The following is a 22,935-nucleotide window of genomic DNA, read 5'->3' on the forward strand; positions in this document are numbered from 1 at the left end:
TATATCATTAGTTCAGTATAAAGTCAAATGAAGTTAATGGAAAGTCTTCACCATGACAGATAAACAAATGTCTGTGTGCCTTTTGGGTGAATAATTCCCAAAACTCATCCAGAAATACACATTGTCCCTGATGTCTGCATTACCCTAAAGATTACCATGCTGAAAGTCATTATGTTTTCTTCTCAGCATCATCCCTGTAATTATTGTGTGATAATCACATTCATTGTTCTTTGTAAGTGTAGCTACACAGTTACACTCAGCTGCAGTAATGTGAGAATGCATGTAAAAAGAAAGCTGATTGCGTTGCTCTTAGGACATTGTCAGGGTTCTGAGAAAGCCCTGCATTGCAAAAATATTTTGTTAAATGGGAAAAATGCTCTCTGCAAATCTGGGTTCAAAGGTGTTTGCTCTTATACTGCACTGTCTCTCGTGACAGGAGGATCTGTCCATGCCAATCATTGAGGAGGAGATTGATGGCCTTTCAGGATTGCTTTTCCCTTTCTATGATGCAGACACACATATGCTCTACTTAGCAGGAAAGGTACATATTACTCCATACTGTTAAGGATTCTTACATGCTTGTACTATAAATGTGCAAGATATTCAAAGGTTTAGGGTCAGTAAGGTGTGTGTTTTTTTTAAAGAAAATAATGCTATTCAGCAACATATGAAATTGTTAAAAAAAAAACATTTGTAATGTTACAAAAGATTTCCAAAGGACCTCAGAAGGAGGTCAATGTCAATCAAATCAATTATATTCTTTTGAACTTTCAATACATCAATGAATCCTGACAAATCATAGTTTTCACAAAAAAAGCACTCAATATTGAAAGCAGTGTTGTAAAGCAGTAACACTGAAAATTATGTGTAATGTTTCTCGAGCACCAAATCAGCATATTCAAATAATTTCTAATCATGGGATCATGTGACACTGAAGACTGGAGTAAAAACTTTTATTACGATATTTGAAATTGTAATAATTTCACATTATTACGTTTGGTCGTTTTTTAAGCCTTTGTGAGCATAAGAGACTTATTTCAAAAACATTTTTAAAAATCCCAACCACAAACCACTGAATAGTAGTATATTTAGAACTATATTAGATATATGAATATTATGTCTCAGTTATATACTGAAAAGACATTAATGCATAAGCAGGGCATCATACGTTGATATTGCAGAGTTGCTTGAATTGCCATCACAAATGATCAGCTTAAAAAAAGTGTAATTGTCTGTGAACTGACCAAGACGGTGTGTGTTTGCAGGGTGATGGGAACATCCGTTACTACGAGATCACCCTGGAGAAACCCTACCTGCAGTATCTCATGGAGTTCAGGTCCCCTGCACCACAGAAAGGGCTCGGTAAAACTGAATCCACACCCTCTGATGAACACACTACACCAGCAACACCTGTAACATGGCGTAGGAAACTTTTTAAATTAACCCTAGAATGCAAAAATAAATAAATAAAATAAAAGCACAATACAGGAACCAAAACAACCTAGACATATCGTTAAAAGGGGGTCAGAATGGCCCATATTGGATTTAGTGGTTTTGTTCATAGAAAGCATCCTTATTTGCTCTTAATTTTCAGTGCAACGAAATTAAAATATATTCAGAATATAAATATTCAGAATCACACCCTATCTAGTTGACTCCATGTCATTATGCATTCTAGGGTTAAACCTGGAATTTTGTATGTATAACCTTAGCACTTTTATTTTCTCAGTAGGACTCTCTCCTAGTAAACCAAATATGTGTTGTGTTATGGTCTGTTCTATATCAAGACAAAACCAACAAAGCTTTCCGATTACCAGAGTCTAATGTTAAACTTCTTATATGTGTGTTCTAACAGGAGTGATGCCGAAGCATGGGCTGGATGTAGGAGCGTGTGAAGTCTTCAGGTTTTATAAGTTGGTCACTCTAAAGGGTCTGATTGAGCCAATCTCTATGATCGTGCCTAGAAGGGTGAGCATAAGCACCATGAAGCTATTAGTCCACGGTTCCTAATTAAATGTTCCAAATCATTGAGAGTTCCACTGAAGGATGAGAGAAATTTTTGGCTATCCTGCCAAAATGGCTATTTTTTAAGCAAGCAGTCTGAAAGGATGGAGGAATCCATCAGCTCTTTGTTGCTGGTGTAACTGCCGCCTCAGTGAGACGAGAGTAGTGAGCCATGTAATGACCTCCAAGTGAGACACAGCATGTGTGTTTTGTTCTCTGTACACAATGGGCAGTGGCAGGTTGGCCCATTATCAGAAGGCTTTTAAAACAGTGGGAAGGGCAGCCTCCTATCAACACCACAATTTTAAAAGACACCCAAATAAATCCAGCGCCAGTTGTGTTTCAGTGCAAAGGGTCCTGATACCTATCAATCCATATCTATCATTCATACAGGGCGAAGATGTTGCAGCCAACCGTATAACCAAGGGTTTTTAAGATCAGGATGTGACGAGATGGTGTTCTGTAAATTTGGGAGGAATAAAATTACAGTGCATTTAATATTATGAATATAGTTATGCATATTAACCCTAACCCTAACCCTAACAATGAACATAAATATTAATTTAATGTTTAGTATTGTAATATTTTTCTTTTGTTATATAAATTTTTATATTTTTGTCAAATGGCAAACCAAATATACAATTAGTATTATTATAATTTAATTTGGGAAACAACAAATGTACCTTTTTATTTTATTTATTTATCACACAATACATATTCTTTATACTTTTAGCTGCCTTTATAATTTAGGAAGGAAAACATCATATTTGGAGGTTGCAGACATTACATGTTTTGGAAACGTCTAGGTTAACTCATAGCCGAAACATTGATAATTTTGTTTTATTTGTAGCAGAAGCTTTGGCATTCAGCAAACCCTCATGAACCTGTAAGAATAAGTCCCTGAATACCTGGGATTATTTTCCCTCAGATACTGAGTTACCTTTTCATCCATAGTTTCTCACAGTACACTAATTACACATCCTGGAGCACCCTTAGTGTTCTACACAATGAACACAATGATAATAGTGTACCTTCTGTGAGCCTTTGGATTCTACACATTAGTTTAGACTGAACTAGTTTACCTGCCCAGAGCCACCAAATACTAATGAAGATCTTACATCTAACTATAAAAAAATAACAGCAAATCAAATCCTTCTTTCTTTGCAGTCAGAGACATATCAGGAGGACCTTTATCCCATGACTCCTGGGACAGAACCTGCTATGTCTGCCGATGAGTGGCTCAGTGGAATCAACCGAGGTAAAGACCTGCAGTTTTTTTCAGAAAAAAAATATCTGAAAAGAGACATGCTGAAATAAAACGACTCCACGTCTGCATGCGCATATCTAGGTCCAGTGCTCATGTCTTTAAAAGAGGGCTACAACAGACCAAACAAACTGGTGTTCAAGGCCCCTGTGAAGGAGAAGATGGGTGGAGTGGTCAATGGGATTGACCTGCTAGAAAACGTGCCTCCCCGTACAGAGAACGAGGTGTTACCATGTTATAAGGACAGTTTAGCAGATAGTGTTTCTAGCTGAGAGGTGTTTATGTGTGTTTAACCCTGGGCTTTATGCTCTGCAGCTCTTGCGGATGTTCTTCAGGCAGCAGGAGGAATTGCGGCGACTGAAGGACGAACTTACGCAGAAGGACATTAAGATTCGACAGCTTGAGCTGGAGCTCAATAACATAAGAAACAGCCCAAACATCAACAACAATAACAACAGCAGCAGCAATGGTAGCAGCATTTGACACTGGATTTGTGCTGTGTCTGGTGATCTCCTAAAGTGAGCGCTGCTGAAACACAGGGGCTTCCTTCTCCTAAAACCAAGACCACAGGAGAGCAAGCGCTTGTCTTTATAAAGCAGTGTCTCGCTCTGACCCCCAGTGTGGACCCCACAGCTGCTGTGTGCCAAGTCGACTTTATTGGAGTGATGATTCACTAACCCTGTGAAAACTGTCCCATTACATGACCTTCAGCCACACTGATGGTCTACCTGCAGCGGATTGATTCTCTCTATTTGGATTGGTTTTGGTACAAGCTATTCATTGCATTATCATCTCATAATTGTAGACCTCACTAGATTTAATTATTAGAATTATTTATTTCATTTTTTTCTTTATGCAACTTAGCCTCGTTAGCTAAGCTAAATTCCTTAATAAACTCCATGTAGAGAAGAAACGTGTTTTAATGAGGTCAAACAGGGATGCTTCACCCATCAAGCTGTTATCTCATGTAAACACTAAGTATATTGCATCATTTTGATATGACTGCCCAGTGCTGTTTTAATGTTGAAACTCAAACACCCCAGTTCAATAATCTTACACCACAGATGGTATTTATCCAATTGACATGATCCTAAATCTAGAAGTATTGGGTTTTACTAATATAAGTTGTGCACTGTGTTCCTTCACATGTGAAGTATGTTCAGGTCAGTTATTGACGGCAATTCAAAAGGGTTTTTAAGTTAAATAAAGCTCAGAATAATTTCAGAATAAATTTAGAAAAAATACAGTTTGCACCTGATGAAAATATAAAAGTCCACAAATTGTAAAATGCAATTATTAATAATAGAAATAAATGAGTAATAGGTATAAGAGACTTACACTGTATTTCTGTAGGAAAGTCAAGTTTGGAGACAACATGAGAAAAAGAATGTTCGATAATGAGACACAAAAATGGCAATACTTCATTAATGGCAATACTTCATTTTAAAGACTTACTGTGATTCATAAAGCATAAAGTTACTTTTTTATTAAATTTTAAATCAAACCTATTTATTGATTTCCATTTTCAGTTCCTACTTTTAAGTGAAGAGTCTTGAGTTAACATGAATTTACTGTAGGCTATCCTTGCCGTAGCCTACTGTTACATTTAAATTACCGAAAAATAGCTTCTTAGATTTGGATGTAAACTCTTAAGAAGTGCATTGTATTCAGCTTCGAACTTTCAGTGTAAACCCTTTCAAATGTTTTATTGTAAAGTGGACAAATTCTTTGCGGGCAAATACATTATGCGCCACAAAACACTACAGGTGCAGTCACGCTCTTCAGTGCGCGCTGCTCTCTAGAAGTTAACGTTATCCTATTAATTGTGATTTTAAACATTGGTTTTGTCCAGAACAAATCGGACCAGTTTAAAAAAAAAAAAAGGGTTGGACGGCACATTTAATAGAGCACTTATGAGCTAATGTGTTATCCCTTTTAAAAGATATTGATCATCGGATTCCCAAATGAACTAACCTTGCTTGACCAGCGCGGAAAGCAATGGCGGTTCACCTCTGAATTCAGCCATCGCGTGTTCGACATTTTCCTCGAAACAATATGAGCCTCAAGCTTTGTAAATATTTTGCTTCATAAAACAGTAACACAATCCCCAGCATCTTCTGCTTCATTATTGCATTGTAATAGCGCGTTTTGAGGTAAAGTGCACTTAAGGTATTCTGACGTTAGGGGGCGGTAAAGCCACAGTCTTGCTCATGTCACTTACTGAAAGGCCTACACTTGCCATGAAACGGACTACACAGCATCCTCTTAACATGATAAAGAGCCGTTCAGAAAGAGCCGTTCAGACACAAGCAGTAGTACTTAAGGAACACTGGGTAATATTAACACTGGGCCTACTTAAATGGGCCAAAGAGTGACAAACAGGTTGTTTACGTGGCCTGTGGCTACGTTCCAAATCTTCTGCCTGATAATTGTGCATCATTGAAAATGTTGAGGTGAAGTGGTTATTAATTTGTTCACAGTGTGAGGTGCCAGAATACTTATGTTGTACTCAGGCCCCTTTTATCTGGTGTTAGACAAGGCGCTCACAACCTACACAAGCCCAATTAATGTTGAAATATTTCGAGCTGACAGTGCCTAAGGAATTATGAGGCTATTAGATATTAGGCTAACCTTTGTCTTTGATTAAAATGAATAACATTAATAGAGAATCACTACCCTGTATTTCACGCTTCATTGTGATTAACTGACTAACTACAGCATGTTGCACAAAAGGTAATTGCTTACAAGGTAAAAACCTCTTCCTGATGAAGAACAATAATGTGCGGAGTTGAATTTACTCCCAATGGTTCATCAAATCTAAACGTGTAGACCAGTGGTCTGGAGGGCCACAGATCTGCAGTTTCGCTCCAATTCACACCTGCTTGGAAGTTTCTAGTTATCCTGAAAACCTTGAGTAGCTGGACCAGGTGTGTTTGATTAGGGTTGGAGCTAAACTGTGCAGAGCTGTGGCCCTCCGGGAATTGAGTTTGAGACCAATGGTCTAGACCGGGACTAGCTCAATTTACACAGATCATAATTAACACCTCTTACACTGTATGCCAGGGATCTCCAACCCTGCTCCTGGAGAGTTACCATACTGCAGACTTCAGTTCCAACACACCTGTCTGTCTTCATCAAGAAGCCCTGAACACCTTCATTAGCTGGTTCAGGTGTGTTTGTTTGGGGTTGGAGCTGAACTTTGCAGGACAGTAGCTCTCCAGGAGCAGGGTTGGAGACCCCTGCTGTATGCAATGCTTTCATGCTCATGTTAGCAAAGCACATGCATGTACAGTAAATATTCACTGGAACAAAAATGCCGACTTTTATTCATATGAAATCTGAAGTCTTCTTTTTAATAAAAATTTCAATCAGTATGATCTGACAACTGGACATAGCTCAGTTAAAACTGCGTATGCATTCTATTTAAATTTGCATGATGCTTCTGAATATTTACACAATATTCAGTCACATATCATCAAAAATATACAAGCTATTTTCCCTGAGTGTCACAATGCAATTTCACTTCATATCAGTTAACCCGCTATATCAGTGGCGAGGTGATATACACTTGCCATTTCTGCACAAGACTTTAAATACATAATCTGTTGATCAAGTATGTAATCACATCTAACTACAATATATGGATTTTCTGTAGCTGTCAGAACAGAACTTCAAACTACCATAGAACCGGTTGCGTTTTCATTCATTTTATTACAGTTAATGGTTACAACTGAGATTATTTGTGAAAATGTCTGCCATTATCAAAGGGAATCAGAAAAAAATATATTTGGTCATTATTTACAAAGAACACAAAGCCTCTGAAACTATCCACACAAAAGGGAGAAGGGGTTTAGGGCTCATCTGACAAGGGCAGACATTCGGCTCTGAACATTAAAAAATAAAATAAAATAAAAATCACATTGAGAGGTTGAACTCTGCATGTCCAAGCAGACATCATGATGCGTTCTTCATGCCTAAACAGCACGTCACACAGCGCAGGTGATGATGATGAAAACACCAAAGAAACTAATTACACAAAGATGCAATAAAAAAGTGGGTTAGAAAATGTTCTACCTTGAAATCCAGTAGTCAACTTTAAAATAGAGTCAGCCATGCACTCCTAAAAGGTTTTTGGTTGTTTGTTTTTTTCTTTTTTAATACACAAGTCATCACCAGCATTTAGGCATCAACAGTAAAGACAAGGGAAATATTACAAGAGCATACTGGTCTTTTTTTTTTCAACAATGATAATTTTCCACACTGTGTTGTCAGCCATTTGAAGAGCTTTCGGAGAAAATGAAGGGAATCAAACTGAAAGTACAAACCAAACCATAAGAAAACAACAACAACAAAAAAGCTAAAAACAAATATTTAAACGGTGTCCTCGTTTATACTAACCCACCCCCTATCATTTGAATACCTCCCCAAACCATCGCAGAGTGACATAGGACAGATATACAGGGGTTAAACGCTCCGATCACAATGGGGGGAGTGCATGTTCAGTCATCATCTTCCTCCCCTTCCTCATCCAGCTCTCTTTTCCTCTTCTGACCCCGCTCTTCCTCTGGAAACACAACACAGGAGGACCAGATGGTTTGTTTACTCTTACTCTCATGCTGCTTACCAGCATTCAACAGCTGCTGGTAACCCTTTACAAACACTTCATCTATTCACTTACCAACGTCTTCCTCATCATCTACCTCGCCGTCATTTAAATCTTCCTCCTCCTCCTCCTAAAAGTGTGCAAAAAAACGGCACAAATTGACATATGTACTATATTTGTTAAACATCAGGAATAATCATATTCTGACATTAACCTCTCCGCTGATGTCCTCTTCTTCCTCCTCTTCTCCCTCTTCCTCGTCATCCTCCTCTCCCTCTTCCTCATCTTCATCTCCTGGAGCTGCATCTTCATCATACTCCTCCTCTTCTCCCTCTGCAGACAAAACTAGGTCAGTGAAAAATGAATTGCTTGATCTCGGTTTAAAAACTGATACATGTTGAAGCACGGTGTCAATCAGACTCATCATAAACATACCGTCTTCATCGTCCTCATCGTCGTCTAGGCCTTCGACATAAGCTTCGGCGTCAGAGTCGGGCGCTTCTTTATCCTCTTTGTCATAGCCGTCGAGATACGTCAACTGAGGGAGCAACTTGAAAACATTTTCTCTGTAGTCATTCAGGTTTGTCACCTCACAGTTGAACAAGTCTAAACTTTTGAGGCTTTCCAATTTTTTCTGTTGGGGAAAAGACAGAAGAACAAATTAATAGGTATAATAGATTGTTGTTTTTATCACTGCAAGCCATTTTAAATCCAAGTCAAGCAACAACGTCGTTATTTAGATCTGTAATTTAAGACTATTAATAATAGTAGTGCTTGAAAGTCTCAACAGTGTTATCAGCATACACAAATAATAAATTATTAAAATATATACAAGTTGATAAACTCCACTAGTTACGACTCCAATGATGCTATAAACACATCTTACCAGGGGTTCGATGGTGCTGAGGTCTTTAATTTTGTTGCCGCTGAGGTTGAGATGGGTGAGGTTGGGACACTTCTCTGCCAGGACCTCCAGACCCCCTGAGATTCTGTTATCGCTAAGCTCAAGCTGTGGAAAACATGATTCAGTGCCATATTAACAAGCCTGGCAAAGACTTCACACAACCCCAGAATATATTTCTGATACTTCTGTAGCTGAAAACAAGAAGCCATCTATTACCTTTTTGAGTTTGTTTAGCTTGGGCAAATTGGCGACTGATGTTAAGCCTACGTTGATTGTGCTTAAAAATTCCAGTTCCTCAAACTCATCAGTGAGGCCCTCGATTTTGCCCTCATTTGACCGACAGTTGTCGAGCACGAGCTCTTTCACCTGTTAAAGGGCACATGAGATTTAATGTTATGATTAATGAATACAGCATTTGTTACGGTCTCCACCTGAGCAACTTCAAACTAATGGGGAGGTGGACAAAGCCGCTTAAATTCTGTCACATCAGGGCTGTTTCTAACTTTTGAAGCATGCCAAGATCACTGTGTGGGTTTACCTTTAAGATGACCCAGCAAAATGGCATAAATATGCTCACAATTGGACATAAAACTAAGGAAATAACCACCTATTGTTATCAGCAATAACTTCGAACGAACAGAAAAACAGCGTCCATTCTTAACTAAATGTGATTATGTTAATCAGAGTAGAATGAGAAAAATAAACACGTCGCCTCGACCGAATCGGGCGCCATGCAGTTGTAAAGTTTACTTCAGCATGCGGTCTACAGGAGCAGATAGGGGTGCAGGTTTCGGAGCTTTGACAAAAGCTCACATTTGACTCCCTATCCAACAAAATGGCTGACTCCGCAACAAGCGGTGTACATTGTTTTCCAGGATGGTAGAGCATTTTTACTGTAGTGCGTGCTCGAACAGCGAAGTAAAGACGCGTAAACGACAGCCTGGGTGTTACACAAATGCATTATATTGTCTTGGAAGGGCAAAAATACGAGGACGGACCCAAGAATTCAGGAGTAGGAGGGGCAGAGAGGCGCATGATAATGCAACGGAGTCGCTCTTTAAGCGAAAGGTATCGACTTTCACGGAACAAAAAATGAAATTTCCGGCTCCGCACACGCGCTACTCTCTGTATTCAACGGTTCTGGTCGGTTCAAAGCATAGAGACGGCGGCAACGATTCTCTGCTCGATTAAATACCGTGCGTCTTTGTTGCTAGATAAAATGGCGGCTTGTCCTAGATCTCGCATCTAGAGCAGCGCAGCTTCAAGTTGCGTAGCGCTCACATAAGCGCCCAGTCTGTGTCAATAACAAGAGCCACACGGCTAAAAGCTCGTTCTCCTGCCAGTGGAGAAGCACAGAAGCGCTCACAACACGGTTATGACATTTTAATTACGAAATATATTACAGCGCATTTAGGTTTGCGTACAGGGGCAATAACAGGGATCCTCGATAACGTTGCACTAAATTGATCAGAGATGGTTCTTATGCTTGCGGGAATTAATAAATAGTAAGAAAACACGGAGGATATTTAAGAAAGCGAGAGTGCCGGTTTGCTCTTTGCATTCCGGTAACGTCGTCGACATATAATGCAGGTTTAAATAGGTTTGGGCACCTTTACGCAACTGGATCTGCTGTGACACGATTCCTTTCTATACAGAGACCCAACAACAAATGCGCTCGGTTTCCAATCCAAATTAAACAGGCGACTAGCAGCGTGCCAGAAGCACACGAAAAGATCCCGACTAAGTATTTACACAACTTTTTTTGATTGAGAAACGCAAATGCTTTAGATTTAGATTCAAATCCGTCAATAAAAGCCTGGAGAGATGCCACGAAATGTATTTGAGCGATTGGGTTATCGCAAGCTATCTGTCAAATCGCCCGCACAGCAATTCACAAAAATGCGTCCCACAACAAGTTCGCGAACTGGCCGAGGACCACTGTGACTGGCGAGTATGGATGTTGAACTGAAAATGGATGGGCGAAAGTGTGAGAGAGGCATTAACTGACGGCTGGCGAGTTTCGCAGCACTGAGGATGCAAAGGAAAAGGGCGCGTTCAGGGGCTACAAAGTTACAAACATGGCTCCTCGCGCCGCTTCCCTTGTTTATACACTGAATGCACGGAGCTTTTGCAGTCTCCGACCACAGCATCATCAAAAGGTCTCGCGAAAGTTGGGGAAAAAATAATCAGTAAAACTGTTAAACTTGTGGGCCACACGGAGATAACAATATCTAAGGCTCTAGGCTTGTAACAAAGTCACCGCAAACTTTTCATTCAAGACATCAACTTGACGCGTGCACATCTAGCGTTGTTCATCCACGCAGAACTACTCCAAACCAACAGTTTTATATGAAAATAATATCACTCCGCGAATAATAAAGATGCTTACGTCTGACGGCGTCCGGTTCCGCAACTCCAGGTGAATTCTCTTTTTCATATCCATCTTACTGAACTCTAAATGAGTGATTTAAACCAAAGAGCGCAGTTAGACTTGAGTCTTTGCTGCACATTCAGCTATAGCCTCTTAACAAACTAGCTATTGCGAGTCTCACAAACTTGATGTCTCGGTGGGTGGGAGTTGGGTGTGGGATTGTCGTCACCGGTGGCCAATGAGAAGCGCAGAATGGAACGTTAACACGCTCACAACTACACTGACGACCAATCAGCGGTCGATCACAAACTGGGTGGGGTTACAGAAACCGTTAGGTTGATCCAGCGAATCTGTTTTAGGGTGACATCTATGCGATAAAATCATCTGAACTGTCGAAGGCGCAGACTAAACGGGGGTATGGTAGTTATTTTAGTTTAGAGTGGGTTTATCCACACTTAGACCAGGATATAAGAGTTATATGACTACAGAGACATTTTGAAATAAGCTGCCGTGTCGGTTACAATAAACGCAACGCTCGTGTAATGTAAGCGAGGGCTGTAAACGTGTTAAATATGTTAAACTGCTGCTTTCTGTCTCGAAGCACAGTTTCCTGGCAGGTAAGTACAGTCACTTTGGACCGATCGATTGGTAAACCGTCAGGAAAACACGAAACCTCCCCCTTTTGGAGGGAACACACGGTGGCGTCTAAAAATCTATTTCTTTTCTAGTTTACGCAGTAAACACAGGGCATTATTCTCACTACATCTCACAATACGGGGGTTCATGCAATGAGCTTTTTAAAAGAGTTACATAAACGCTTTATGTAAATATGATTTAAACAGATAAAGCGTAATATTTCAGCGTGAACCAAGGAACGGTTGCCTAACAAAATGCACTAGAACACAAACAAGTATGAAATCTACAAAGCGAAAAGCGGTGATATGATATACATCGCCGTAGTTTCATTATTCCGAACGAGTCCCCGCTAAAGCAGGGCCCATAAGTTACCGCTAGCCACTGGTCTTAATAAAAACAAGTTTATCACATGCACTTGACTGCCACATCTCACACACCAACCACGGGCCCACGCTTTTCCCTACAGTTTAAACCAACCAATCGTATTTCAAGGGGAGCATTCACTTCCGCTTCTCGCTTTGACTATTGTTGGTATTAAGGGGGAAAAAACAAGGTCACCTGACTGTGCCCATCGCCATCTTGATTCGCAAAATACAAGACATTAAAATAATTATAACACCATTTATTGACTCTTAAAACGAACAAAAAGCAATAGACTTTACCTATATTTGATGTCATGTCTGTGTGTCGCTCCGCTAGCCCTTAAAACTGTAGAGCAACTGCTTGGCGCATGATTGTTTTCACAAGTGCAGCGGCTGGGTTGTTTGTTGAGAGAGCGCATTTCACTGGCGACTCTGTCGTTTTACAACGTTATTTCGAAATCACTTCATACCAGGACATTTTGCCCTTGAAGAAAACATAAAAAAATCTTCTTCTCTCGATCTGGCCACTGACGCCAACCCGCGCAAGCGGACTATTCTTAAGCCCTTTTGATTGTACTTGCGCATTAGTTGAGACCATTTTTCCTCTGGGTGTGTCTCACTCGTTGTCTGATAGCCCTTGCTAGCAGTACTGCATCAACCGTGTGTGTGGATTGCATTGCAGAGTGCGTGCACGATGTGCGCAGAGCCAAATCGCATTCGCACGCTTTGTGGCACACAGTCGCTCCTTTTCACACCACCGACGGCTAACTTTTGTGCGTGAATGGCGAGGAACGTCATCAGGACAGAAACGTAGAAAATTAGCGAACGTGCACGAACATGTTTGTTCCTGCAAGCCAGAAATCATATTCAGGAGACTGTTTCTTCTAGCGCGAAGGACTTTTATCGTTTTGACAGTTACAATGAAGAGCGCGTGTATCATGTGACTCGCCCCAGAAGGGTTAGATATTTGAATAAAAGATATTTGGAAAAACGTGGGGTTGTTTTGAGAGGACAGATGGACTGATGAGCATCTGCTATAATGCTAAAATTGTGGTGCAAAGGATCAGCGCGTGACATGTTCAATCATCAACCTTGATAATTCATGTCAGTGTCACTTTACAACAATGCTTTTCTTTGATTACCATCTTCCGTTACACGAGATCAGTTATTTTGTGAGCCAGTGTCAGAGGCATTCACGGCGTTTTACAAAACTGGAGTACCATGGGCGATTTTTATTTTTTGTCACAGCAGCACTGTACATGCACAAATGTAATTAAAAAGTTCAGATAACAATGCAAATCAATAGGGCATAACCCTTGTTTCTGAATAATGTCACGAATGCGTAGTTGTGAAAACGGTGCTAACACAGTCAAAATAATATATCGGGGGCATTACAGAAATGTTTTCAGTTAGGATGTCATTTAGAAAACTAGTCAGATCTTAACTACTGTTACTTTATTTAAAGTCCCAGCCCCAGAACAGTTCAGAAACGCCCTGAAACATAACATTAGTCAAATCAACAACCATGATTCATATGAACAGAGCAGTTTAGTGGGAAATTCATGATGGTCATGTGTTTTATATGTGTGTGTGTGTTTAAATGTAACAGATGAATCAGCTGTCATACTAGTGGTCTGTTAATTCTTTTGTGGCATAGAGTTTAGCTACGAATAATTTCTGGACAAAGAGTTAATAATTTGATCATTATTATTATTATTTTGTCATGAAGCCTGCCTATGTATTACTTATACAGTAGAGTGAGTGGCAAGAACTAATTGTATTAGTGATCCCATAAACTCTTATGTCCTGTCTATGTTGTTTGCACATTTTGGATGTTTTGCTCTTGGTTAAGAAAGAGGAGGAGAACATGCTAGTGCTGGGCAACGATTCATTGCATCCAAAATAAAAGATTTTGTTTACCTAGTATATGTATGTGTACTGTGTATAGTTATTATGTATATATAAATACACACACGTATGTAAATATTTAAGAAAAATATATTATGTTTATATATAATATAAATTATATGAATATAAATATATACTCTATGTGTGTGTATTAATAAATATACACAGTACACACACATATATTATGTAAACAAAAACTTTTATTTTGGATATGATTATTCACTATTAATCGTTGCCCAGCACTAACATACGTGTAAATGGAGAGATTTGGGGAGTATTCAGTGCAGGCTAGTGCGAATGTATAAATTTATGGGCCATTTAATGATTTTATGAGAAGCTGTTTTTGTACCAACTGGATTTGCTTTATGATTTGAAGCATCTCCGGGATTGAGGGTTTTGACAGTAATCTCATCTCCACATTTCATCCCTTTTGTGTCATGCATTGCATTGATAGAGGGCAGCTTACAGCCAGTGCTGTAAAAATGCATGCAAAATTGAAGTAGGAAACATTTGCATGGAGAACATCATGTTTTACACTCTGTGAAGGTGCATCTCATGATGCAGTTATGACACTGGCCTATGGAAACATGATTGTCTCAACAATAGCTGTGTTTCAATAACACGTTAATGTAATATAATGATATATGTATCTGCATAAATAAATCGAACAACTTGATACAGCACAAGCCCACTAATCTGACTTTTGTAGATTTTCAAAGTGTGCTGTTGAGGGGTCACTTTGATCATTTAAGATTCACTGAACACAATTACTCAGAAATAAATATGGGTGAAAGACAGTGACCTAAATGCTGACCCACGTGTTAGGTTGTCTAACTATCTTTGTCAACATGTCCAAAGGTTGCATTCTCCTGAAACACCACTAGATGACAGCCTTTCATAGGCTGAAAACTATAGCTTGGCGAACCCAATGTTACGGCTGCGTTAGATTATGATCTATGGATGAATCATGAGAATACATTTTCTAACTCATGTCCGAGTTTCATTAAATTACACAAAATGTATAGATGAAGCTTTCTTTAAGAAATTTGTTCATTAATATAAGTAGACTACTTGTGAGGATTGATCTAAAAAGGATTATGTATTTTGGGCTAAGATTTGGGGCATTCTTTCAGGGAATCACTGAATTGATTATAACCTTTTTCTATTAATAATATTTTTATTCCCCTCTAAAATAATATTAAATCGTTTCTCAGAAAGAACATTTAATACACCGATGGCATATTTCTGCCATCTACTGGTTCATTAGTTAAACACAACAAACAAACAAACACAATCACCTGAATATAAAACCTAAATACTCACTAAAGCTGACCTTACTAATATAGAGGACTGTAAAGAGTGATTTTCAATTTCCCATTTTTACAAGACAATGTTTTTTTTTTTAGCTCACACAAAAGTACAGTCACATGATGGTAAATTTCCTGTTGCATCATACATACATCTAAGTGCGCCCTCCTACCTTAGAAATATATATTTTATTGACTACATTTATAAATTATTGGGTCATCATTGCAATGAAATATTTCGACCACAAGATGGCAATCTAAGAAGAAGGGGAAAGTATGAATATTGTTAGTAAGGCTCATAGATTCTGCTGCTCATAGCTGTCATTATTTAGAATGTATGTTTCGCTAAATAGTCCCAGGGGCATCTACTGATAGAAAATGAGAATCATTACAAACGTTTGATCCATTACTGTACAAAACACTTGGACAAATGATTTCAACAAATGATCTCTTATTTACTTATATCAGAGACTATCTATATGTATTATTTTATTAGTTTTTTCTTATTCAAATAATTCTATAGCAAAACTCAGTGTTAGTTCTGAATATACAGAAACAGAAATTATAGACTATTACATTTTTCAGATTTTTATGCTGATATGTAGTAAAAAACTCTTAGAAAATGTATAAAAGCTGTCATTGGGGCAGTACCCTTTCAAAAGTTATGTATTATTTAGGTACACATATGTATATTTTAGAGACCAATATGTGTTTGCCAGATGAAGCAAACTGAAATAAACCCCTGCATTCATTATTAATGTTAATTGACTCTAGGATCAGATCTAAGATGGAGATTGTAATTTGATAGCCACTTAGATGGTATGGATATCCCGCTCTACAAAAACATTCTAGACCATGTGGCTGAATCAAATTATGCCATCTCATTGTTAACATTACAAGTGGCACAAGATAGTTTCATACCTTGGAAGGGCCATGATTTAGATTTCAGGAATTGTTATGGATGCACAACCTTTATGGCTTTCCAAGGGTTGAAATCTGTATTACTCAGAAAATGTTAACTCTATATTCCACCTGTGTGCAAACAAACATTCTTGTTTTGTGCTCAGTAAACCAAATATGACCATATGGGTTTATAATGACATGAGTATGAGTAAATAATGACAGGATTTAACACCACATGTTCAGAGAACAAACATAACAGCGTTTACACACAGATGCAGTGCAATGATTCAGAAACTTTCCATGATTCACTTACATGGGCGACCAGAACATGCCCACATCTTTTTTTTTTTTTTCTTGAGCACAGTTAGACAATACTGATTAGATGTAGTTTATATCATGTTAATTTCTAAAATTATTTGTGATTTGTGATTATGTGGTGCACAGCTGATAAATAAATGAACAGATGGCCATAATAATAAAATGCTATATGCAAAGTAGATAAAAAAGAAAGTGTCATGTTCTGTATCATTAACAATGCAGCTCTCAGTCCCTCATCTCAAACATTTATGGAGACAGTCTGTCCAACAGGATCATGAGATGTCTTCAACTGGTCTGTTTTTCTTCCCCCTGCACGTCTTTGAAATGTCACCTCTCATCTTCTTTCTTTAAATTTTCAGTTTCAGTTTTAATGTGCTTTATTGGCATGATTAAATTGAACATTTGTATTGCCAAAGCTTTTGCAGCTTACTGAGTGGCATAGAAAGCAACACCAAGAATGGTCCAAAACAATGTACATAAGTTTGGGAAAACTATCAAAAGACAAAATGTACTAGTTAATTGGAAAAGAAAAATCATCATTTTGTAGGATTGCTTTGTATCTTCTAACTTTATATTAACATAAATAAAATAATAATTAAGATGAGGGAAGTTGCTCCACTTAAGAACTTCTTATAAGTACATAGGGCAAGAAGTCCACCCAGAAAAACAGATTTTTGTTTTAATCAAGTTTTTTTTTTCCTCATAGTGTCATTAAAATATTAAATCAACTACGTATTTAAAATTGTGTTTTGACAATTGATGTGAATAATTGAATAACCAATGACAAATCAGAATGCCAGCAAAAGAGATCTGAGAGGAAAATTTATTATTTATATTTTTATGAGTTCCACTTACAGACTTTACATATTAGATATGAATGTATTTAATTGACCATATTTTAAATCAAGATGTATAGAATCAGAAAATGAAGATCATAATAGCAACACTGTTAATGCAGATTGAAATATTTCACTCAATTAGCCTATAGGGTTTAATGAAAATTGAAGATGTATCTAATTCATGGGAATACTACTAATAAACCCATTCATTACAATTATTATTACATTTAAAAGCATGCCAATCCCAGGGGTGCTATCCCAACCTACCCCAAGGGTCTAATTTGAATTTTTACTCCATAATTAAAAAAAATGCCCACAGATTCCCCATTAACAAATTAGCACAACAAAACTTTGATATTCCAACATAATGCAATTTCATAAATCAGTTTTTCAGCGATACAAAATTAGAACATTTAATCTAAAAACAGTCTCGTCTGTTTTTATTTAAGGGTCTCAGTTTTAAAAGAGCCCAGTCTGCTGAATCTGTATCAAACTGAATTCTCTTGAACCGTTTTTTTCCCTCCAAATCTTTGTCTCTCTCTCACTCTCTTCCCTTTCCTAATATCTCTCTCTTTATTCCTTTTAAATGGCTCCATCCTCTATCTTGTAGATAATCACATTGTAGTGCAGCAGTGGCCTCATAATTGTATATTTACTGTCAGCAATACGCCACGCTGGTGCCAGAAGGACATGAACCAGACAGACAGTAACTTTGGGTTCTATAAATGGAAATCTGCCACGCGGTATGAGATATATTGTAAGTGGGTCTCCTGCTATTTGGTTATCAAGTGATAAAGTTGATGGACTGATTTTAATTACCAATTTAGCAATTCACATCTAAACAGAGGCCAGTGCGAGCTTGTTAAGAGGATATCCCAAGGCTGAACACAATCGTAGGAAACAAAGGAAAAGGTGATTTCACCTGCTAATAGTACAAACCATCCCATACCTTAATAAATCACCACTGTCCTCTGAAAGCACTAAACTTTCTCCTTGCAGAGAGCTCAAACTTTTTTTTCTCTCCCAGGTTTACAACATGACTTCTCTCCAATTGCTCTCTTGTTCTCTTTAGACCGGCTTCACTATCACAAAAGTGTGATTCGCAATTCATGATAAGGCAAACTGATTGACTTACAATGACAGTCATTGTGTCCTTGAGCACGTTCCTGCTGAGAACACCACATAAAGGGAGTTTTAGATACTTGTCTAGAAATTTATATGTAGTGTACATAGTGTCATTCGAGCACAAGACATTGGTATTAGCAATATAGGCTTAAGAGTATTTAGTAAAAACATGCCACAAATCAAATATTATATAAATGGACTACCTTATATAGATTCTACATTAATTTGGGGATCCTATATATATATAACATTTATTCCATTAGCTGACGCTTTTATCCAAAGACATGCTTTTATCCTATATATATGTCAGAGGTCGGACACCTCTGGAGCAACTAGGGATTAAGTGTCTTGCTCAGGGACACATTAGTGTCTCACAGTGCCAACACCACCCCACAGATGTATTTGATATATATAATTTTGCTGTTAAGTGTGAAACTTGTGCAGTTAGTTAAAATGTTTTATATGATTCACAGCGTAATAAAAAACAATGTTTAAGGTTTTTTAGAAGTTCATATAATTTTTCACTGTATGTAGTAAAGTAACTTAGTTAACCAGTTAAATTTTCTCTCTCTCTCTCTCTCTCTCTCTCTCTCTCTCTCTCTCTCTCTCTCTCTCTCTCTCACGTTTTCTGTCGGTATTTTGAGATTGTAAGCCTTGTGCTGTTCTATAAGTAAGAGGTAAGGAGAATTGAATTACCAGATCTGCATGATAACTTGATATTCATTCTCTTGTTATCAGTGTTGTGTATCTGAAATATGTTTATTATAATATATTGAGCCAGACCATCACTTTTGCTTGTTTAGAAATAAATAATGACCCACAAAGTGATCATCTGTGACAGTGATAGATTGTAAAAGAAACTTTTGTATAGCTTGCCTATTGTGCATATTCATGTGAAATAAGGTTTTGCTTGTGCTTCTACTTTGTTTTTACTGTCATACGTTTCTTTTCAATACTGAAAACAGACACTATTAACAGTCTATTCATATGCTTTTAATATACAAATTAATATTTTCTGTCCATAAAGAATGAATACTTCTGTATGCTAGAGACATACACAGCTGTTTGTTCCATCCACCTTAAAGGTTCTGTGACACTTAAGGGACAAACTAGAGTGCATTTGCATTTTGTTTATGAGCAGAAAATCTGTCGCTCATTGTACCTTGCTCTAGGAGACAGTCTTTGAGATGCAGAAAGAAGAAAGAAACAGAGGGCTGATGGCAGACCGAGCAATATAATAGATAGATTTGTGAAAAGGCTTGGAAGGAGAGCTCATGATGAGAGTAGAAGTAGAATAGATAGACAGCCGAGCTGTCAGACGTATAGACACTGAGGAGAGGATTTAATGAGTATGTGCATGTAGGGGGAGGGATGAGAGAAAGATGGGAATTTGATGAGCAGTAGTGGTCCCGTTGCCACTGTCTTCACAAGCTCCCTCACCCCCAAACCTCTCTTTTTCTCATTCTCTCGCAGTGTTTCTGTGTGTCACCCAGGAGAGGAATGCACACATCTGCTTAACATGCAGCAGAAATAAACAAACACACACTGACATTAAGAAAGAAACTCTATAGGGTGAGAAGCTGAAAAAGACAACATCTTGGACGAATTTCATAGCAGGGGCTTGAATTGATAAAATGTTTATATTTTCTGTAAAAAAAACTGTTAAATGTAGGCTATAAAAATGTTAGCTGTGTTTACCATGAATTCACCATGAAAATACAGTAGCAATGCTTGGGGTTTTATTGGAGTATATTTTGCCTTATAAACTTATAAACTCATATTTAAGTGGTATAATGTTAATATACAAAGTGACATGACATACATCCAAGTATGGTGACCCATACTCAGAATTCATGCTCTGCATTTAACCCATCCAAAGTGCACACACACAGAGCAGTGAACACACAGCTGTGAACACACACCCGGAGCAGTGGGCAGCCATTTATGCTGTGGTGCCTGGGGAGTAGTTGGGGGTTTGGTGTCTTGCTCAAGGGCACCTCAGTCATGGTATTGCTGGCCCAAGACTTGAACCCACAACCTTAGGGTTAGGAGTCAAACTCTCTAACCATGCGGCCACGACTTCCCCAATACCAACCTACTTGAACTTCCAAAACTTGCATGTACCTTAAAATGTGCAGAAAACCACACAGGTGGTAAAAAAGTAAGCCGTCCAGAGTCAATGGTAACATACGACACAAAAAAAAAAAAAAACCTTAAAATAAATGATCAAAAATGTAAAACAAAATAACAAAAATAAGAAGAAACAAAAATATCTAAAATACAATTAAAAACAGATGTCCTCACACAGGGAAAGTGATTTTATCATTATTCATTGTAAATTTTAAGTGGCTCATATATAACAGAAAACTGACAAAACATAATTTGAACAATATTTAACTGTAAAAGTACCTGTATTTTTCAGGAGTATTATAGAGATTTATAATGTAAATGATATGCAATATGACCGTAGATTTTTTTACGGTAAATTTACACACTTAATGTTACATTTATTAGGCTACTGTATAATCTTTTTTCAGTAAACATTACAAACATTTTTACAGTATTAAGTACAATATAAGACATTTTGTATTGATTAAAATGCATAAATGTAATTGTTTATTGGTGGAAAATATATAATTTTAAGATGAAAATTTGCAACAGTATTGTGCGTTATCTGAAAGTTCTCAACATACACTGAACTAAGAGTTTCAGGGTGTACTCACACTAGGCGTTTTGAACCGCGGTTCATTTAGCTGGCCCTGGCCCGGTTGGAAGAGGTGGACCAGGGCACAGTTTGGTTGGGCTCGGGCTCCGTTCAAGGAAACCATGCCTAGTGTGAGTACACCACCTAATGGATTTGATGACAAAGACATTGTCAGTTGTTGCTGTTGTCGTGGTGATGTCAGTATTGGTTAAGCAGATGTGACAGGTTGCCTAGAGTTCAGCAAACATGTCTCATGAAGTGTCTCACACATACCTGTTCACTTTTCTTTAAGTAAACAGTGTGTGTGTGTGTGTGTCTGTGTGTAAGCACACGTGTCTATATGCTTATTTGTTTCTCATTGACAAATTCACATGTTGGGAGTTATTAGGAGCTATGCAACTGATCAGTATACCCCTGACCTACTTATGAGAAATAACCACCAGTTCCTAAAAAATAACCATTCTTTTCCATCCTGATATCATTACTTCCTTTCAGATTGCCATGTTGTCAGCCAGTGTCACATTGGCCTCCTCATGGTGGCGAGATCTCAAGATCAGTTTGACAGTAATAAACAAAGAAATGCAGAGAAGAGGAAAGCAAAAGGAAGAAGAGGCCAGGCATAGTAAATATTTATGAAGGGGGTGCTGATGCTCTCTGGCTGGGTGATGCGGCTCGCTGAAGTATATTAGCAAACACAGTAAGCAGTCCGCATGAATCTTTCATATGCTTGGAGGTCAACGACAATAAAAAACAAAAAAGGATTGCAGCAAGCACACACAGCAACCCTGAAATCAATCAACTGTTGTCTAGAATGTCTGAAAGGATGGACCTTATGTTCAGAGCAACACATGTATTCTGAAAGACAACAATATAATTTGTAAAAGCTGGCTTTGGCAAATTTGTGTGGATTATTGCAGTAGTAAAATATATGTGCATGAAATAAAATGTGTTAACATGTTTACTACGTACACACACAGATACACAAAGGAGATTAACTTTTTGTGGCATTCAGTTCATGTGAGATTTCTAGTTAGTTTTTTTTTTTTGGTTGTTAATTAGTCAATCATACCTGTATTTCCTTAATTCTAGCACTTCTAGTATTTAAGTCCTGTGTTCCTGTCTGTTTCTTTTCTGTTATTGCTTATCTTACAGTTTTTGTGCCGTCGTTTCTCCTGTTATTTTTTGAGTGTTCCTGTTGTATTTATTATTAAAACACTATTAATTTTGAATTCTCCTGCATTGTTTTAGGAGCTCTAACACTGTTTAACACTGCTTATAGCCTAAATTTCAATTTCAAAATCTCTCTCTCTCTCTCTCTCTCTCTCTCTCTATATATATATATATATATATATATATATAATATGACAGTCCTAATGTTAATAGCAATATTTAAAAAGCCAGATTCTTCAAATAGCAGGGATACAACGGAAGCCAATGGTAACCAAATTTATTTGCTTCCCACGTTCTTCAAAATTTAGGAAGAAAATCACACAGGTTTGAAACAATGTGTGCAAGTAAACGATAACAGAAAATCTACAATATTCTGGAAATGTCTCATATTTTCTCGATGTGCTTGAATCTTATTGGATATTGTCTTCAATCATTTCTACCCACAACTCTCTCTTTTACTAAGCTGAAAGTTTTCCATTAAGGTGATAATCACGAAAGGACACTGGAGCATCAAAAG

At 37.8% G+C, this 22,935-nt stretch overlaps 2 protein-coding genes across 5 annotated transcripts in view; one reads left to right on the forward strand and one right to left on the reverse strand.

The window, feature by feature from the left end:
* Nucleotides 1-4,776, forward strand: part of LOC132105855 (coronin-2B-like) — a 38,781-nt gene extending 34,005 nt beyond the window's left edge. For all 3 annotated transcript variants that reach the window (XM_059511327.1, XM_059511307.1, XM_059511317.1), the window contains exons 7-12: nucleotides 437-541; nucleotides 1,266-1,362; nucleotides 1,856-1,968; nucleotides 3,172-3,262; nucleotides 3,353-3,492; nucleotides 3,584-4,776. In XM_059511327.1, the coding sequence (XP_059367310.1) occupies nucleotides 437-541; nucleotides 1,266-1,362; nucleotides 1,856-1,968; nucleotides 3,172-3,262; nucleotides 3,353-3,492; nucleotides 3,584-3,751 (714 nt within the window). In that variant the 3' untranslated portion in view covers nucleotides 3,752-4,776. The remainder of the gene's footprint in view (nucleotides 1-436; nucleotides 542-1,265; nucleotides 1,363-1,855; nucleotides 1,969-3,171; nucleotides 3,263-3,352; nucleotides 3,493-3,583) is intronic.
* Nucleotides 4,777-6,959: 2,183 nt separating this feature from the next.
* LOC132105868 (acidic leucine-rich nuclear phosphoprotein 32 family member A-like) lies at nucleotides 6,960-11,375 on the reverse strand. Of its 2 annotated transcripts, none has more exons than XM_059511339.1 (7): nucleotides 11,165-11,375; nucleotides 8,992-9,141; nucleotides 8,758-8,880; nucleotides 8,307-8,505; nucleotides 8,086-8,216; nucleotides 7,947-8,001; nucleotides 6,960-7,832 (listed from the first exon to the last, which is right to left on the reverse strand). In XM_059511339.1, the coding sequence occupies exons 1-7, from the start codon at nucleotides 11,216-11,218 to the stop codon at nucleotides 7,768-7,770; spliced, it is 777 nt and encodes a 258-aa protein (XP_059367322.1). In that variant the 5' UTR covers nucleotides 11,219-11,375; the 3' UTR covers nucleotides 6,960-7,767. The 2 variants fall into 2 exon arrangements, with proteins under 2 accessions (XP_059367322.1, XP_059367329.1); XM_059511346.1 differs by having other exon boundaries at nucleotides 8,086-8,204; nucleotides 11,165-11,348.
* Between the last annotated feature and the right edge of the window lie 11,560 nt (nucleotides 11,376-22,935).

Source organism: Carassius carassius, chromosome 2 (assembly GCF_963082965.1).
Source record: "Carassius carassius chromosome 2, fCarCar2.1, whole genome shotgun sequence".
In the NCBI taxonomy this organism is placed as follows: Eukaryota; Metazoa; Chordata; class Actinopteri; order Cypriniformes; family Cyprinidae; genus Carassius; species Carassius carassius.

What these genes read in the sequence shown, in the direction of transcription:
- LOC132105868 (XM_059511339.1), bottom strand. Translation starts at nt 11,218, where the DNA reads ATGGATATGAAAAAGAGAATTCACCTGGAGTTGCGGAACCGGACGCCG. An exon ending in CGATGAGGACGATGAAGACG is followed by an intron (nt 8,217 to 8,306) that starts GTATGTTTATGA and finishes TCACTGACCTAG; the next exon opens with TTTTGTCTGCAGAGGGAGAA. An exon ending in AGATGATGAGGAAGACGTTG is followed by an intron (nt 7,833 to 7,946) that starts GTAAGTGAATAG and finishes TTGTGTTTCCAG; the next exon opens with AGGAAGAGCGGGGTCAGAAG.